General features: G+C 47.0%; 1 protein-coding gene across 1 annotated transcript; it reads left to right on the forward strand.

Annotated features, from left to right (window-relative positions):
• The first annotated feature begins 231 nt into the window (after window positions 1–231).
• Window positions 232–17,237, forward strand: LOC140723153 (uncharacterized). Its single transcript, XM_073037778.1, has 4 exons — window positions 232–295; window positions 4,013–4,883; window positions 11,832–12,091; window positions 17,115–17,237. Exons 2-4 carry the CDS (start codon window positions 4,412–4,414, stop codon window positions 17,235–17,237), a joined length of 855 nt encoding a protein of 284 aa, XP_072893879.1. The 5' UTR covers window positions 232–295; window positions 4,013–4,411.
• The last annotated feature ends 1,848 nt before the right edge of the window (window positions 17,238–19,085 follow it).

The raw sequence follows: 19,085 nt of genomic DNA on the forward strand, positions 1-19,085 counted from the left end.
TCCGTACGCGGGCCCCGGGGAGCTTCCGGCTGATGAGGGAATGGGAACCGATGGATCTCCAGCTATCTAAATGCAAGGATTAGGAACTCGGAGAAAGGGAAAAAAACATCTTTTACATCACCAGTTGAGAAAATCACCTTTGTTCTTTCTCCAATCGTAGACAAGAGAAAATGTGCAGATGCTGGAACTCAGCATTAGTACTCTTTTCCATAGATGCTGCCTGGCCTGCTGAATTCCTCCAGCATTTTGTGTGTGTTGCTTGAGCTACCGCCTCTCGGTCTGCACTTTTCTACCGGTGAGAACATGTTTTGTCCCATTCTCTCTGGGCACATAATGATATCAAACACCTTTGTCCTGGGTAACTAATAGCTTTCACATCACAAATGTGCCAGACTCCAATGAGACAGAAAGACTACTGCCCTTCCGTTTATGTTCAATGGCATTGCCACACTGAGTTCAACACCATCTGTCACTTGGGGGAGGGTTCAGGGGAAATATTTATGTACAATACAGAAACTGGTGTTACAGTATTGTGGCGATTACAGTTGGAAAATTTACAAGTGGGAAGAAGTGGAGTGATATTTGGAAATCTGTCTTTGTAAAGTATCATTTAGCAAGCAAATCACATACGGAGGGTGTGCAAAAGCTCTAGTGAGAAAATCCTTCATAACCTGCAACAGGCTTGCGACATATTTTGTGTGAGAGTGCAGATGAACTCGATCAAATCCAGATGAGATCAAAGCTCTTATCGACAGTGATTTAGATAGATAGATAGATACTTTATTCATCCCCATGGGGAAATTCAACATCTTTTCCAAAGTCCCATACACTTATTGTAGCAAAACTACATACAATACTAGCTAGCTGTTAAAAGAAATACCACCCTATTTAAAATTCAGTGTGCACGTCTTGTTGTCAGTGGGTGAAAATTGCACAGCACAAGGTGTTTTGACACACCTGTCATCGCAAATTATATGGGACATTGGTGGAAAGGTGGGGAGACCTCCAGTGTACCTGATGCCCTCACATACAAGATATCATCCAGCTGCAGCTTGTAGCCCTGCACTTTAAGGAGCTGGAGCTGGAAATGTATGAATTCTGGATCATCTGGGAGTCAGAGGGGGTGATAGTTATGACATCAAGAGAGGGGAGTTACACCCAAGGTACAGGACACATCAAACTGGGTGAGAGTCAGAAAGGGGAATGAGGTTAAACAACCATCGCAGAATAGCCTTGGGGCCATCTCCTACAACAACAGGTAGACCACTTTATAAACCGTTGGGGGGGGGTGGATAAATACCATATACATACCATATGTGGATACGGCCACATACCACACAGTCGGTATGTACAGACCACATGAGATCCTCAGTGATGTTTATGTCGAGGAACTTAAAGCTGTTCACTCTCTCAACCCCAGATCCATTGATGCCAATAGGGGTTAGCCCGTCTCCATTCTTTCTGTAATCCACAACCAGTTCCCTTGTTTTTGTGACATTGAGGGAGAGGTTGCTTTCTAGACACCCAGACAGATGCTGTTCAGACCTCAGACAGAGTCAGCAATCAAATGGTTGAGCCTGGTGCGATGAATGTGCTGAGCTGTGTATATCACAATGCAAGAAGCATCGTAGGACAGCCCGATGAGCTCAGGACAGGGAATTATGATATTGTAGCCATTATTGGGACTTGGTTGCACCCAACACTCAGAGATTTAGAGGAACAAACTTTGTAGAGATCACAGACTGTGCTAAGAAACAAAGGTTGATATAGTAAGCAATTTTAACTTTTTATATATTGAGTGGAACTCCCATACTGTAAAAGGACTAAATGGGGAAGAGCTTGTCAAATGTGCTCTTAATCTGGATGTAGAATTCCTAACGTAGAAGTGTGCAATAAACTGTTAGGAAATGATCCAGTGTTAGTGACTGAAATTAGTGTATGGGAACACTTTGTATCTAGCGATCGTAATGACATAGGATTCCAAGTAAACATGCAAAAAGAGAGGGCTGGACGATGGGTTGAGATTCTAAATTGGAGAAAGGTCAATTCTGATGGTATCAGAAAGATCTAACAAGTGTGGATTGGGACTGGCTGTTTTTCTAGTAAAGGAGTACTTGTAAGTGGGAGTTCTTCAGAAGTGAGGGTGTAGAGTTTGTATGTGCCTGTCAAAATAAAAGTTGTAAGGTAACTGGTGCGGGGAACCTTGGTTTTCAAGAGATATTGAGACCCCAGATATTTTGTTCCTCTAAATGCCTCAGACTGCTGGGTGCAACCAAGACTCATTAATGAGTACAGTAATTAATGCCACACCCTGAGCTTATCTGACTTTTTGTTTAGTGGTCTTCAGTTGGATTCTAAAAGCTTCCCAATAGTTTTTGCTCTTTTGTTTGCCCTCACTTTGGCTTTTATGTTGGCTTTGGCTTCTCATTTCAGCCATGGTTGTGTCCTCCTGACTTTCCAATGCTTCCATTTAAGCTGTCTAATGCAACTAACTGCACTGGGACCATCGCCGGCATACCCCTACCATCCAGGCTCCCATCCAAACTTCTTTTAAATGGTGAAACCAAACTCATATCCAACACTTTGCTGACATCTCATTCCACACTGTCACGAACATTTCAGTGAAGAGCTTTTCCACATGTTCCCATTAAATTTTCACCTTCCCCGCTTACCCATGACCTCTGGTTGTCATCCCACCCAATCTCAGTGGAAAAAGCTGCGTGCATTTATTTACCCAATCTTCTCCCTCATCATTTTGTATACTTCCAACAAATCCTCAAAGCAATGTGTAATTTCCTTGTTTATGTTTAGAGACTTTTTTAATTTTATAGAATGATGAGGGATGTTGATCGTGTGGATAGCCAAAGGTTTGTTACATTGGTGTTTATAAATCAAAGTTTTGAGTATAAGAGTTGGAATGTAATGGTGAGGTTGTATCAGACATTGGTGAGACTGAATTTGGAGAATTGGGTGCAGTTTTGGTCACCTAATTAAAGGAAGGATATTAATAAGGTTGAAAGAGTGCAGAGACGGTTTACAAGGATGTTGCTGGGACTTGAGAAACTGAGTTACAGAGAATGGTTGAATAGGTTAGGACTTTATTCCCTGGAACGTAGGAGAATGAGGGGTGATTTGATAGAGGTGTATAAGAATATGATGGGTATAAATAGAGTGAATGCAAGCAGGCTTTTTCCACTGAGGCCAGGGGAGAATAAACCCAGAGGTCATGGGTTAAGGGTGAAGGGGTAAAAGTTTAAAGGGAACATTGGGGTGTCTTCTTCACTCAGAGAGTGGTGGAGGTGTGGAATGAGCTGCCAGATGAAGTGGTGAATGTGGGCTCACTTTTGACATTTAAGAAAAACTTGGACAGGTATGTGGATGAGATGGGTTTGGAGGGATATGGCCCAGGTGCAGGTCATTGGGACTAGGCAGAAAAATGGTTCGGCACAACCAAGAAGAGTCAAAAGGCCTGTTTCTGTACTGTAATGCTCTATGTTTCTATGGTTGAAATTTCCCAGGGATGAAATGGCTAACATGAGGGGGCATAGTTTTAAGCTGCTTGGAAATAGATACCGAGGGGATTTTGGGGTACGTTTTCTACACAGGTAGTGGTGGGTGCGTGAAATGCGCTTCCAGACATTTGTGTGAGATTCCCATCTGCATGTTAACAAAGGTTATTTGCGTCAGAGTGTTCAGTTACTGTGGGGCCAGCAGCCCATGCAGCTCAGTGGTAACAGGGAATAATACCAATGGAGAGAGTCAAACTGAGCCAAGTCACAGATTGGAGATGGCAGAAATGTCCCATTCTTATAGAGACAGGAGGAGCATCAGAGAGTTTGATGGTCATTCCAGATACCAGCATTGTGCCCAGTTAGAAGATGATTTCTCTCTCCAACTTGGGATGAACTTCACTGTAACAGTGTGATGTCAGATCACACCTTGACAACTCAAGTGATCTCATCTGAAATGTTGTCCTACACCCATTGATGGATTTTGTAAATCTTTTTTACAGGTTAAAAATGACAAGGAATTTGTCTACGGGAATCTCAAACACAACACGCCAGTTTTGCTGTCTTTGTCCAGATATTTAAGAAGTGCAGCAAGGGATTCACACGATCATCCTTCCTGCTGAGACGGTGGGGAGGGATTCACTCTATCATCTAACTCACTGGCATGCCCGTCATTTTACATGGGAGTTCACCTGCTCAGACAGTGGGAATGGATTCACTCGGTCATTTCAACTGAAGGTACTTCAGCAAGTTCACACTGGGCAGAGGCTGGTCATCTGCTGAATTTGTGGGAAAGGATTCACTCGGTCATCTGACCTAATGGCTCACCAGTGAGTTCACACTGGGGAGAGCCGTTCACCTGCTCAGACTGTGGGAAGGGATTCACTCGGTCATCTGACCTAATGGCTCACCAGCGAATTCACACTGGGGAGAGGCCGTTCATCTGCTCAGACTGTGGGAAGGGATTCATTTCGTCATCTAAGCTGAAGATACATCAGAGAGTTCACACTGGAGAGAGGCCATTCACCTGCTCAGACTGTGGGAAGGGATTCACTCAGTCAACCTACCTACTGGTACACCAGTCAGTTCACACTGGGGAAAGGCCGTTCACCTGCTCAGAGTGTGGGAAAGGATTTACTCAATCATCCACCCTAATGGCTCACCAGCGAGTTCATAGTGGGGAGCGGCTGTTCACCTGCTCGGACTGTGGGAGGGGGTTCACTCGGTCATATAAACTGAAGGTACATCAGCGAGTTCACACTGGAGAGAGGCCATTCACCTGCTCGGACTGTGGGAAGGGATTCACTCAGTCATGTCTACTGAAGTTACATCAGCGAGTTCACGCTGGGGAGCGGCCGTTCACTTGCTCAGACTGTGGGAAGGGATTCACTTGCTCATCTCAACTGAAGGTACATCAGCGAGTTCATACTGGGGAGAGGCCGTTCACCTGCACAGTCTGTGGGAAGGGATTCACTTTGTCACCTCACCTACTGAGACACCAGTTAGTTCATACTGGGGAGTGGCCATTCACTTGCTCAGTCTGTGGAAAGGGATTCACTGAATCATCTTTCCTGCAGAGACACCAGTCAGTTCACACTGGGAAGTGGCGGTTCACCTGCTCAGACTGTGGGAAGGGATTCAATCGGTTATCTCACCTGCTGTCACACCAGTCAGCCCATACAGGGAAAGGGCCGTTCACCTGCTCAGTCTGTGGGAAGGGTTTCATTTCGTCATCTCAACTGAAGATACATCAGCGATTTCACACTGGGGAGAGGCCGTTCTCCTGCACAGACTGTGGGAAGGGATTCACTATGTCATCTCATCTGAAGGTACATCAGAGAGTTCACACTGGGGAGAGGCCATTCATCTGCTCAGACTGTGGGAAGGGATTCATTTCGTCATCTAAGCTGAAGATACATCAGAGAGTTCACACTGGAGAGAGGCCATTCACCTGCTCAGACTGTGGGAAGGGATTCACTCAGTCAACCTACCTACTGGTACACCAGTCAGTTCACACTGGGGAAAGGCCGTTCACCTGCTCAGAGTGTGGGAAAGGATTTACTCAATCATCCACCCTAATGGCTCACCAGCGAGTTCATAGTGGGGAGCGGCTGTTCACCTGCTCGGACTGTGGGAGGGGGTTCACTCGGTCATATAAACTGAAGGTACATCAGCGAGTTCACACTGGAGAGAGGCCATTCACCTGCTCGGACTGTGGGAAGGGATTCACTCAGTCATGTCTACTGAAGTTACATCAGCGAGTTCACGCTGGGGAGCGGCCGTTCACTTGCTCAGACTGTGGGAAGGGATTCACTTGCTCATCTCAACTGAAGGTACATCAGCGAGTTCATACTGGGGAGAGGCCGTTCACCTGCACAGTCTGTGGGAAGGGATTCACTTTGTCACCTCACCTACTGAGACACCAGTTAGTTCATACTGGGGAGTGGCCATTCACTTGCTCAGTCTGTGGAAAGGGATTCACTGAATCATCTTTCCTGCAGAGACACCAGTCAGTTCACACTGGGAAGTGGCGGTTCACCTGCTCAGACTGTGGGAAGGGATTCAATCGGTTATCTCACCTGCTGTCACACCAGTCAGCCCATACAGGGAAAGGGCCGTTCACCTGCTCAGTCTGTGGGAAGGGTTTCATTTCGTCATCTCAACTGAAGATACATCAGCGATTTCACACTGGGGAGAGGCCGTTCTCCTGCACAGACTGTGGGAAGGGATTCACTATGTCATCTCATCTGAAGGTACATCAGAGAGTTCACACTGGGGAGAGGCCATTCACCTGCTCAGACTGTGGGAAGGGATTCACTTCGTCATCCCAACTGAAAGTACATCAGAGAGTTCACACTGGGGAGAGGCCGATTTCATGCTCAGACTTTGGGAAAAATTCTCTCAGCCAAATCCACCAAATGTGTATCACTGTTGACACTGGGGAGATTCCGTTCACCTGCTGTGAATGTGGGAAGCGATTCACTCAGTGAAATATCCTTGCGTAACTCTCACTTCAGCTAGCAGCTTAATATAAGGGGTGATAGACCCCAGCCTGGCTAAACTTAAGAAATCTCGTTTGGATGGATGCTGTGTGATGTGTCCCCTGCTACAAATCAGTACCCTGAAATAACAGTAAACAATATGTGATTAAACAATTGAGCTTTGTAATTCTTACTTTGACCAGAGGGTTAGTAAAGAAAACAAATAAAAAAAAGAAAAAGGGCCCACTCTCTCCATTTGCATTTTCTCATCTCTCCCTGGCAAAAGACCATGAAAATCACTCTTCCAGACTCACAAGAAAGGACATTTCTGTCATTGGACAGCCCCACACTCCAAAACCCTGTTATCTCTAGTCATAGCCTGAACATTGCTGCTACTGAAAAACCATTACCTCAGCTGGGAAACATTACTGAGAGGTTGTTACATCAGCAGTGAAACCTTACAGCATGTAAGACTTGTGACACACTGCCGGTTCACACTGGGGAGAAAGTTTCAATGAGCTGCATGCTGGATATTTGTCCATCACTGTTGCTGAATGCAATTTTGAAAGTGACTGTCGGTGCTGAACTCTGCAATTATTGCTGCTACTCACCACACCCAGTCCTGCACCCTGGTCACTGGGCATGGGAGGATTTTCTTCTGCTGCACATTCACCTTTAATGGGACTGGAGTTTAATATTCTGCATCTGAGACAAATAAATCAGTTCTATTTTAAACTCTGTCTCTGGTACTTACTGAATTTATAACACACCTAGTGTACAGTAGAGTCAACTCAAGCCAGCTGGACCCTGCCAGTGATTCTGTTCCACGACAGTCCTTTTAAATCCTCTCCTGTTGTTCATCTCTTGCTCTCCCTGGGTGGTGAGATCCACCACTGGATCCATCATCCAGTGGTGACGGATTCCAAACAGACACCACTCTGTGGTGAAGAGGTTTCCTTTGAGTTTTCTGCAGAGTGAAGAAGTCGAGGAGATGGAAATCAGAAGTGGGGCGTGGCAATGTCAGAGTAGAAACATTTTGAAGCTGATTGACAGAGAAAATCTTTTGTTTGTCTGACTGATGACACGAACAATACCTGTGGTGAAGTGCTCCACTGGTCGAGGAACATGTGTGTCTTGGGAAATGCTTTATCTATTAAGGGAGTTGTTCCTGCTTGTTTATCTTGTAATATTGTATCCAGATGGTTATTATGGATTGTCCTATCTGAAATAATGTATTGATTAATGTATAATTTTGTCACCATTTCATCTGCTCAGATCATTGGGATGTCTCCCATGGAGGATCATACTCGTTCAACTGATTAATATTTCCTTCCAGAGTGATGATTAATTTTTCTGAATTGGCCTCTCATTTAAGATTTCCGGTCTGTATTTCTTATCACAATTGTATATACATACATGGAGTGCTGAATCCAGTTCATTTTTGATGGAAAGATATATACCTAGAAGTTTTATCTGACTGTTCTGTGATTTTTTTTTTATTTTATGTGTGTTATTTCTCTTCCTCCTTCTGTCCAAGGTAGTGTTAATCTAAGTGGGTTTGAGTGTAAATAGTCTTTTCTAAAGCTTTCTTAAGTTCTTGTTTATCTTTTTAAATTTTACTGATTGAAATGGGACCAAGATATTTTTATTTTAAAAAAAGTTGATGTCAGTATTGATGAAAGTGTTTATTGCCTGTGTTGTATTTGTTAATTATTGAGCTCTATTTGGTAGTTTTTTTTTAAAGCCTTGGACGAAATTTTGTCAAAGGTTTTCCCTATTCCGCACTACTTACTATTTTCTTTGCCTGTTGATATTCCAGATACGTGGGTATCAAGAGTTCTGGTGAAGGGTCTTGGCCCGAAATGTTGATTCCCATCCATAGATGCTGCCTGACATGCTGAGCTCCTTCAGCACTTTGTGTGTAGTTTTCTAGATTTCTAGCATCTGCAGGTCCTCTTGTTTCCCAGATACCTATATGTTTCTTGAGAGAACAAGCTGGTAGTGGGGTTGTGTGGCTCTGTTGGTAAAATATTAAATAAAATCATTAGAAAGAAGTGGCATAGGGTTGGAAGGTGTAAAATCTGTGGGTAGAATTAAGGAACAGCAAATGTAAAAAAGAATCCCTGATGAGAATTGTACAGAGACCCCCAAACAGTAGTAAGTATGTGGTCCTCAAATTACAATGGGAGATAGAAAATGCGTGCCAAGAGGGCAATGTTACAGTAGTCATGGGGGATTGCCATGCAGGTGATTAGGAAAATTAGGATGGTGTTGGTCTCAAGAGGAGGAATTCCTGGAATGCCCACAAGATGCTTTTTTAGAGCAGCTCGTGATTGAGCCCACTTGGGGGTCAGCTATTCTGGATTGGGTGTTGTAATAAACCAGAATTAATTAGGTCACTTAAGCCCAAAGAACCTTTAGGGGTAAGTGATCTTAATGTGATCAAATTCACCCTGACATTAGAGAAGGAGAAGCTAAAGTCAGGTGGAATAAAGAGAATTAGAGAGGCACGAGAGAAAAATTGGTCAAAATTGATCTAAAAAAACATGGGCCGGGACGAAAACAGAGCAGCAATGTCTGGAATTTTTGGAAGGCACAGGAAAGTTTGGGCACCCCTGTTCAAAATTTCTGTTACTGTGAATAGCTAAGCGAGTAAGCGATGACCTGATTACAAAAGGCATAAAGTTAAAGATGACACTTTAAAAAAATATATTTTAAGCAAGATTACATTTTTATTTCCATCTTTTAAAATTTCAAAATAACAAAAAAGGGAAAGGGCCCGAAGCAAAAGTTTGGGTGCCCTGCATGGTCATTACTGAGTAGCACCCCCTTTGGCAAGTATCACAGCTTGTGAACACTATTTGTAGCCAACCAACAGTCTTTCAGTTCTTGTTTGAGTAAATTTCTGGGTTCACTCATAAGTAGCAAAGTACTGACTGTGGAAATTACAAATGAGAATATTATTCGAGTCACAGAGAGCAGCAGTACCGAAACAGGCCCTTCTAATCCACGCTGACCTGTTTTTGTTGTTACTGCCTGGTTCCAACTACCTGCAACAGAGCCTCCATACACCTCCCATCCACGTCCTCACCCAAATTCCTCTTTAGTGTCTAAATCAAACCCACATCCTGCACTTCCACTGGCAGCTCATTCCACACTCTCACCAACCTCCGAGTGAAGAATTCCCCTTCAGATTCCCCTAAAATAATTGACTTTCACCCTGAACGTATGTCCAATGTCAGGGTGAGAGGGAGGATGGGGCAGGGAGGGAAGACAGTAAGGGGAGGGGATGGTCGAGTGCGGAGAGGGAAACAAAGTGAAGAGTTTATACTTAATATCTTTCAGAAAAATGTAATTGAACTTGCTGCAAACCTACTCTCCATATCCTGTACATTCTTAACCAAATTATTGACCCAGATGACAATAATGGTTGACTTCCAAAGTAATTGTTATTATCAGAGTACGTATATGTCACTACATACAACCCTGAGATTGTTTTTCCTACAGGAACACTTAGAAAATCTTTAGAATAATAACAGGATCAATGAAAGATCAAGTGGAGCATAGAATTCAATAAACTGTGCAAATGGAAATATAATTAAATATCAATGAATAATGAGAGCAATGTGGTGTAACCCTGGGGAACCTCACTAGGCCCGGGCCTTGAGTCCATTAAACAGCCTCCCACCATCACTCTCTGCTTCCTACCATCAAGACAACTGTGCATCCAGTGAGCCAGCTCTCCCTGGATCCCGTGTGATCTGACTTTCCACAGCAACTTACCATGTGAACCTTATCAAAGGCCTCACTGATGCCCATATCGGCCCCGATCCTGGGACAGAGGTGTCACCGATCAGACGGCATGGATTTAAACAGAGAATGAAGAGGTTTAGAGGGATCTGAGGAGGAGATTTCTCACTTAGAGGGTAGCTGAAATCTGGAACACACTGCCCGAGGTGGCAGTGGAGGCAGGTCCCTTCACAACATTTACGAAGTGGATGAGCATTGAAACTGCCGAGATACAGTCGGCTGTGAACCAAGTGCTGATAAATGGGACCAGTGTAGACAGTGAGTGGATGGTCAGAACAGGTATGGCCGGCCAAAGGCCTGTTTCCGTGCTGTGTGATCCACCACTCCGGACATGCTAAATTAACGATGGTGGCACTGGAAGGCATTGATTTCAAAACTCCACACCCCTCTCCAACCTGAAATAAACTAGACTGCACCCCTTTGTCACCACTGTGAATATCAGTTTCTCTCAAGGTAACATACAAATTGTTCACTTTTGCTAAACAACTGGCAATTGATGAAGTTCCTGTGTCTTCTTCCATTAATGTTGCTGCCTTACAGCAAAACTAACCCTCTCACTGTGTCAGAATCAGTGATTAAATCAGACCCCAAACACTGTGCTTTCACCCCTGCACGTTATAACTGGAACCATCTCACTGAGGGTCTGATGGAGACATGGGATCACATCTCCCCTGCTTCTGACATTTCAAATACCCTCAGAATGGTTTTCTCATTCAGTCTGAAGGTTATGGTACATTCAGCTCGTCGTCAGACCTGACAAACCATGTCTTCCCACAGCTGGTTCCACCTGTTGGTGTGTCCTCTTTCCTCCACCTCCAGGGAAGCTGCATCTCCACACAAACTCCTCACTTGAGACGACTGTCTGTACCCGTGACACAGGAAATCACATCACTGTCACTCTCCTGATACCGTGTCTGACCTGCTCACCTCCGGGTATCCTCCATCAACAAACCTCTTCCTCAGTCACCACCTGTGAGATTATAAAAACACTATTAAAACGATCTATCAGACAGCTCCTGTACCCCTCCACCTCTGACCATGCTGCGCTGGTTATAACTCTTTCTCCCTTTGCAAACTCCAGATGTCCCACTAGATCCGAACCATCTGTACAAACCCGTGTCCTCCTCTGATGCAAAGGTCACTGACCTCCCCCCCCCCTTCCCAATCAGCAGTCGCAGCCCATGATGGTGACAGCGGCTCGCAGACTCTACGGCTTTGTAACAAACACAGTGTTAACAGCAAGATTGCACAGTAATTAATATGAACAGAGAATTGCTGTTTCCTGAAAGGACACGCCAACTGGCTCATCCAATTGCTCAGATTCTCCCTAATTAACAACTTATTTTGTCCCGGGCCCTCTCTTCCCCGGGTTACGGAAAGTCCGATCACCACTCTGCTCCCACATCCCTCATCCGACCACTCACCCCACACCTATACATCCACCTATCAGCTCTATCCACACACACAGACAGATCCCCTTCGTTCCAAGCATCCTTCCGGCTCGGGGAACCACAACTTACCGATCCCACAGGGTTCGGGCGCAAAGCTAAAACCGGGGCTGCGGGACCGGAAAGCCCGGAGCTTCCAGCCGTCCGGCAGAGCTCGATCCCAGGCCTTTCCCTCTGCAGTCGGCCCCGATTTACACAACCCCGGGATCAGCCCCTTACTCACCGCTGCCCGAATAGGAAAACGCCGCGCCTGCGTTTAGCAGGAGGTACTCCGAAGCAACACCGGTGGACAGAGGTCTGCACAGCGCCACCAGTGGCCGGAGGCGGAAGGGGCACCGGAGAGGTAAATCACAAATAATACGTACACAACGCTGGAAGAACTCAGCATCCGTGAGAAAAGAGTAGCCAACGTTTCGGGACGAGACCCTTCATCAGGAATGGGGGGGAAGAGAGGGCCGAAGCCCAGTAATAGAGATAGGGGAGGGGGAAGGGCTAGAGACGCCAGGTGGAGAACCAATCAGAGGAAAGATAAAGGGGGGTGGGGATAAGCACCAGTGTAGAGGCGGCCGCATCGGGAGCAGCGGACACAACAGGCGACCCCGGAAGATTCACAGGTGAAGTGTCGCCTCACCTGGAAGGATGTTTGGACAATGGAGAGAGTTCGACCGTCCGGCCCTTTCACTGTGACACCCCGAACTCCACATCAAATCCGTCCAAACAAATCTGGGTGAACTTTAATGACCAATAAATATAATTCCTCTCAGCGATCAGCTGTATGAGTGATTCCCTGACTCTGAGAGGAAGGGGTATCTATGGTCCACACTGTCAGGGTGTTGAGTTTACCAGGAGACAAAGACTGCAGGGACGAGAGGTTTTCTGTTGACTAATACACTGTGTGTGGACCCCGCTGGCAATTCTGGTGTTGTGACCCGAATCGAGACAAACACCACGCTGCCCACTCCACCAACAACACGGCACAGCCGGACACATAACAGCGGACTTTACATCCCACAACACTGGATTCAGTGATGAAACCCGTGATTAATGTTGTTGTCCCACTGAAAAGTCCATTAAGGTGCTTTTAAATGCCAGCGCTCTCCCACAGGTGACGTCACACAGCTCCTCCCCCCACGCGCCTGACGTCACACATGGGCTCCCCACACCGGGATCTGCACTCCCGTGCGCGGTGTCTTACGTCACCCACGCGCTGCTGTGCTCGAGCTTTATCGGTTAAACGGCTGGGCTAATAATCACGTGACCAGCCCCTCCCCCACCGCTGTCAACAGAGGATTCAGGAGCTGCGCTATTCCCATTGGTGCGAAGCGATGTCAATCGCAGGTTACAACCAGTCGCGGAGGCGGACAAGCCGAGTGGGCGTTACCCCGCTGAGTTCGTCTCCCGCTCAAGCGCCGACCGCCTCCTCAGAGCGGAGAAAACCTCAAAGTAAATGTCCGCTTTCTGATTTATTTCCATTTCCCTCCGAGGGAAATTGGGGGCGTTTGTGAAGCGTCTCCTGCGGCCGGAGTCTGATGTATCGCTGAGAGGTAGGACGAGACCGCTCGGCCCGTCGGTTTGATGCCGGTTCCCCGGGGAGGGATTTTATTGAAAGGATGAAGATGGTGAGAGAGGGGGCGGACAGGATGTTTGTCCCGGTGGGGACAGGAGGGGCTCATCTGTGGAAATCCCGACAGAAGACAGGGGGGGGATTTTATTGAAAGGGTGAAGATGGTGTGAGAGGGGGCGGACAGGATGTTCTGGGTAACCACGCCAGAGGAATCATCTTCATACTATCTCGTCCTGTCAACATTCGGTATCTTTCAATGAGATCCCCATACATTCCTCTGAATTCCGGCGAGTACAAGCCCAGACCCGGCAAACGCTCATCTTATGTTAACCCCTTCATTCCCGGAATCATCCTCGTGAAACTCCTCTGGACTCTCTCCAGTGACAACTCATCCTTTCTGCGATATGGAGTCCAAAACTGTAGACAATTCTCCAAATGCAGCCTGACTAGTGTCTTAGAAAGGCTCAGCATTATCTCCTTGCAGTTATATTCGATTCCCCTTGAAATAAACACTAACACTGCACTTGCCTTATTTACCATAGAAACGACCTGTAAATGAACCTTCCGGGTGTCATAAGGGGGGTGCAGGTAGTGGAGCCAAATGCAAGACACAGCCACTGAGGTGCTAGGAACAGGGCTCGGTTTGTCAGGAAAGCAACGGCAGAAACAACGCTGGACATTGACACAGACTAGGATTCAGGGCCGGGGCCAGGAGTCAGACAAGGAAAGCGGGACCAGGATAAGGAACTTCGTACTCGGTACCTGGTCTAGGACTCCGAGCCAGAGACTGGACAGGGCCCGATTGGTACCAACGTCGCCCTGTGACCCACCGTCTCCCGAAGGAGAGAAGCTGCTTTTCACCCTGATGTCCCTCACCAGGTCATCCAGGAAGGATTTCAGCTGCCGTCTGTCATTCCCCGACACAACATTCCCCTTCCCCTTCCCCTTCCGTCTGAGGGTGACACGCAGGGACTTCACCAGCCTCGACATGCTAGGCCAGCGAAGCGAGGCTAGTTTAGGCCGATGCTTTGCACCCACAGAGGAGTGAATAAACTCTCTGATCTCCTCCACAGGTATCAATGGGGATTTCTCAGGAGGGGTGAGTATGTCCATTGTCTCGCTATCAAAAGAGTCTCCCTCCAATCCCTCACTGCAGACAGATTCCCCATCTTCCTCCTCATGTGGTGTATAAGGTGGCTGCCCCTGTAACCCACACTGCACAGCGGGTACCTCCCTCATACCTTCCAGCTCCACCGTCGCATCAGTCTTATCCACAGTTGCGACGATGGAGGGAAAATCCCCAGTGACTCCCTGCAGGCCATTAGTTGTTGGGGGTCGGCATGCAGGTTATATCACCCTCCCCAGGAGACAAGTATGAAGGGGACCCCAGCAGCTCTGGTCCAAGGAATTCACCGGCAGCCTGATGCTGACAGTGAGAGAGCTTGGTCTCCTCTCCGCTCATAATGTTTAATACACTTGCCTCCAGGGAGGCGCTTACTGCTAAGTCCTGGGTGGAGGACTCCAGGTCTGTTTTAGTTGTGCCAACAGGCCTAGCACTAGCTTCCTGCACAACCACACCACCTACCACAGGACTGGTGGCTACATCTGGGGGTTCAGGGTTAGAAGCACCTTCCACCCGGATTCCCACCCCTTTCTGGGACTCCTCCGCATCTACATTCCCTGCCCTCTTGGGGTAACATTCCCTTCAAGCGGGAGGAGCACACAGGTACGGGATTCACCGATGGATCGTTACTCCCAGGTTCCATGGGTATAAAACACAATGGCATACACAGCACACAGACACTTATGAAAGCAATGACAATATCCACAGATGGACTGGGCACAAATAAGCACAATTAAGTTTTTTCCTACTTGGTCCCTCTCTCTACCTCATCGAAGTGTCCCGTGTCCTTCTCTCCACTCTTTCCATTCCTTTCTCTTCCGTCACTGAACGCGTTAAACAATATGTTTTACGGTTGAGTCTACATATTGATTAAGCGATGAAAAAACAGAAGTGCAAACCTTGTTGCGAAATCAAACGATATTCATAGCGGAATGAGAGAAAATAAAAAAGTGAGTTGGGAGAACAGAGAGTGATAGCCCACTCTGTTGGAGAGAAAATGATTCAGAATGCAATACGTTTCAAACAGAAAATGAAGAGACGATTGATATGGAATTCACATGAATTACGGATAGGTGATAGAGAACGACAGCAGAGCAGAGAAAATCAACAAACGGGAGACATTCAGTGCAATATCATAAGAACATCAGACAAAGGAGCAGAAGTCGTCCATTCGGCCCATCAAGTCTTTTCCACCATTTCATCATGAGCTGATCCAATCTCCCCTTTAGTCCCATTCCCCCGCCTTCTCACCATAAGTTTTGATGCCCTGACTACTCAGATACTCAGCACTACCGGCCCATCCACCTATCTTTGTATCATGGGCAAACTTAGCCACAATGCCATCTATTCCATAATCCAAATCGTTGATACACAACGTAGAAAGAAGCGGCCTCAACATGGACCCCTGTGGAACACCACAGGTAACCGGCACCCAACCAGAATGGGATCCTTTTATTCCCACTCTCTGTTTCCTGCCAATCAGCCAACGCTCTATCCACGTATGTAACTTCCCCGCAATTCCATGAGCGGGGAAATCTTGTTTAGCAGCCTCATGTGCGGCACCTTGTCAAAGGCCTTTTGAAAATCCAAATACACAACATCCACTGCATCTCCCTTATCTCGCCTATTTTTAATTTCCTCAAAAAAAAATGCACTAGGTTTGTCAGGCAGGAATTTCCTTTAAGGAAACCATGCTGAGTTCTGCCTATCTTGTCATATGCCTCCAGGTACTCCGGAACCTCATCCTCGACAACCGATTCCGACAACTTCCCAACCACTGATGTCAAGCTAACAGGTCTATAATTTCCTTTTTGCTTTTTTGCCCCCTTCTTAAATAGCGGACTGTCATTTCCAATCTTCCAGTCCTCCGGAACCAGGCCAGAAACTATCGACTTTTGAAAGATTCAATACACTTGACAATGAAAATTATTTTACAGATGCACAAAATTGATAGCTTTGTTGACAGTGAGGTAGAAATTCGTACTTACTTGTTTGGACAATGTGAACTGCACTTTCATGGCAACCATTGTCTATTCCGTGTTTTTCCCCGACGTGCTGCCTTGATGCGCACATGCATTAAACTGTCTGAAATGAATGACACACATGAACAGTCTTTCACATGTCCAGCTACTCTGTGCGGTAATAAGCCAATGGGCCGTCGGTTATGGTATGGAATTGATCAGCTTCTCAGATAGTCCTCGACGGGCACACAGGGGTCAATATTGAGGTACCCACTGAGTCAGTTCCACGGATGAGTAGGGCTGGAATATTCACAAAGAGTGAGAGGATCTGGAGAGTGCTGATGCAGGGACGGACAAGGAAATGGACGGCCAGAATTCACTGAAGGCAGGGATGCGGGTTGATATTAGCGACATACAAATGTTCAGTAGTGGATAATACAATGGACGCAGTAGGAGTGGAAGTGGAAGCTTTAGCGTAAGTTCGCGTGAGGTGTTGGCTTTCTTTGTTCATTTTCATGTAATTAATTGACGCAGAGATTTAGGTGCAGACCTGCCTAGTTGCATACCGAGGCTACAGCAATTTCAGTGTCCACAATGATGTCTCCATCACACCAGAGAGAGAAAAAAAATACAACAACAAGCGAGTTTGGGTGCTCGGAGTGCCGAATATTTGCTTACGGTCCACGTGTTTAATCCTGAGCTTCTTGCTTCACCTCAGTTTAATTCTTATTCCACTGACATTCGGACTATTTCTCCGCCTGCGGCCTTCTCCGCTGACATCGTGAGGCCAAAAACTAGACTGAACTACGTAAAAAAAGAACCAACTACAACAATATGGTGAAAGCTATACTGGACTACAGACCTACACAGGACTGCGTAAAGTGCACAAAAACTTCAGGCATTACAATAAATAATAAACAGGACAATAGTGCAAGGTGTCAGTCCAGGCTTCGGGTATTGAGGAGTCTGATAGCTTGGGGGAAGAAACTGTTACATAGTCTGGCCGTGAAAGCCCGAATGCTTCAGAGCCTTTTCCCAGACGGCAGGAGGGAGAAGAGATTGTATGAAGGGGTGCGTGGAGTCCTTCATAATGCTGTTTCCTTTGCGGATGCAGCGTGTAGTGTAAATGTCCGTGATGGCGGGAAGAGAGACCCCGATGATCTTCTCAGCTAACCTCACTATCCGCTGGAGGGTCTTGCGATCCGAGATGGTGCAATTTCTGAACCAGTCAGTGATGCAGCTGCTCAGGATGCTCTCAATACAACCCCTGTAGAATCTGATGAGGATGTGGGATGGGAGATGGACTTTCCTCAGCTTCGCAGAAAGTAGAGACGCTGCTGGGCTTTCTTTGCTATGAAGCTGGTGTTGAGGGACCAGGTGAGATTCTCCGCCAGGTGAACATCAACAAATTTGGTGCTCTTAACGATCTTTACGGAGGAGCCGTCGAGGAGTGGTCGCTCCGTGCCCTCCTGAAGTCAACAACCATCTCTTTTGTTTTGTTCACATTCAGAGACAGGTTGTTGGCTCTGCACCAGTCCGTTAGCTGCTGCACTTCCTCTCTGTAAGCTGACTCGTCGTTCTTGCTGATGAGACCCACCACGGTCGTGTCATCGGCGAACTTGATGATATGATTCGAGCTGTGTGTTGCAGCACAGTCGTGGGTCAGCAGAGTGAACAGCAGTGGACTGAGCACGCAACCCTGGGGGGCCTCTGTGCTCAGTGTGATGGTGTTGGAGATGCTGCTTCCGATCTGGACTGATTGAGGTCTCCCAGTCAGGAAGTCTAGGATCCAGTTGCAGAGGGAGGTGTTCAGACCCAGTAGGCTCAGCTTTCCAATCAGTTTCTGAGGGATCATTGTGTTGAATGCTGAACTGAAGTCTATGAACAGCATCCGAACGTATATCTTTTTTGTCCAGGTGGGTTAGGGCCAGGTGGAGGGTGGTGGCAATGGCGTCGTCTGTTAAGCAGTTGAGACGGCACGCAAACTGCAGGGGGTTCAGTGTGGGGGGCAGCAGGGTCTTGGTATGCCTCATGACGAGACTCTTGAAACACTCCATGATTTTGGATGTAAGTGCAGGACACTGAAGACTTCTTCGGCACGGGGTCGATGGTGGCGGCCTTGAAGCAAGTTGGAACGCTGGCGCTGCTCAGGGAGATGTTGAAGATGTCAGTGAGAACATCTGCTAGCTGGTCTGCACATCCTCTGAGCACTCTACCGGGAATGTAATCTGGTCCAGCAGCCTTCCGTGGGTTGACTCTCCACAGGGTTCTTCTCACATCGGCCACGGTGAGACACAGAACCTGGTCATTCGTAGGAGGGGTGGACTTCCTCACCACCACGTCATTTTCCGCCTCAAAACGAGCGTAGAAGTTATTCAGCGCATCAGGGAAGGAGGCATCACCCGCAGAGTCAGGTGATGTTCTGTAATTGGTCATCTCCTGGATGCCCTTCCACATACGCCGCGTGTCGTCACTGTCCTGAAAATGGCTGTGGATTAGGTGGGCGTGTGCACGCTTTGCCCCTCTGATGACCCGGGACAGTTTGGCCCTCGCTGTTGTTCGGGCTGCCTTGTCGCCTGCTCTGAAGGCGGAGAGCTGCGCACGCACTTCTGCGGTCATCCATTGCTTCGGGTTAGCGCGCATAGCGATTTTCTTGGACAGGGTAACGTCATCAATGCACTTGCTGATG

The sequence above is a fragment of the Hemitrygon akajei genome, unplaced genomic scaffold (assembly GCF_048418815.1).
Source record: "Hemitrygon akajei unplaced genomic scaffold, sHemAka1.3 Scf000102, whole genome shotgun sequence".
Classification (NCBI taxonomy): domain Eukaryota; kingdom Metazoa; phylum Chordata; class Chondrichthyes; order Myliobatiformes; family Dasyatidae; genus Hemitrygon; species Hemitrygon akajei.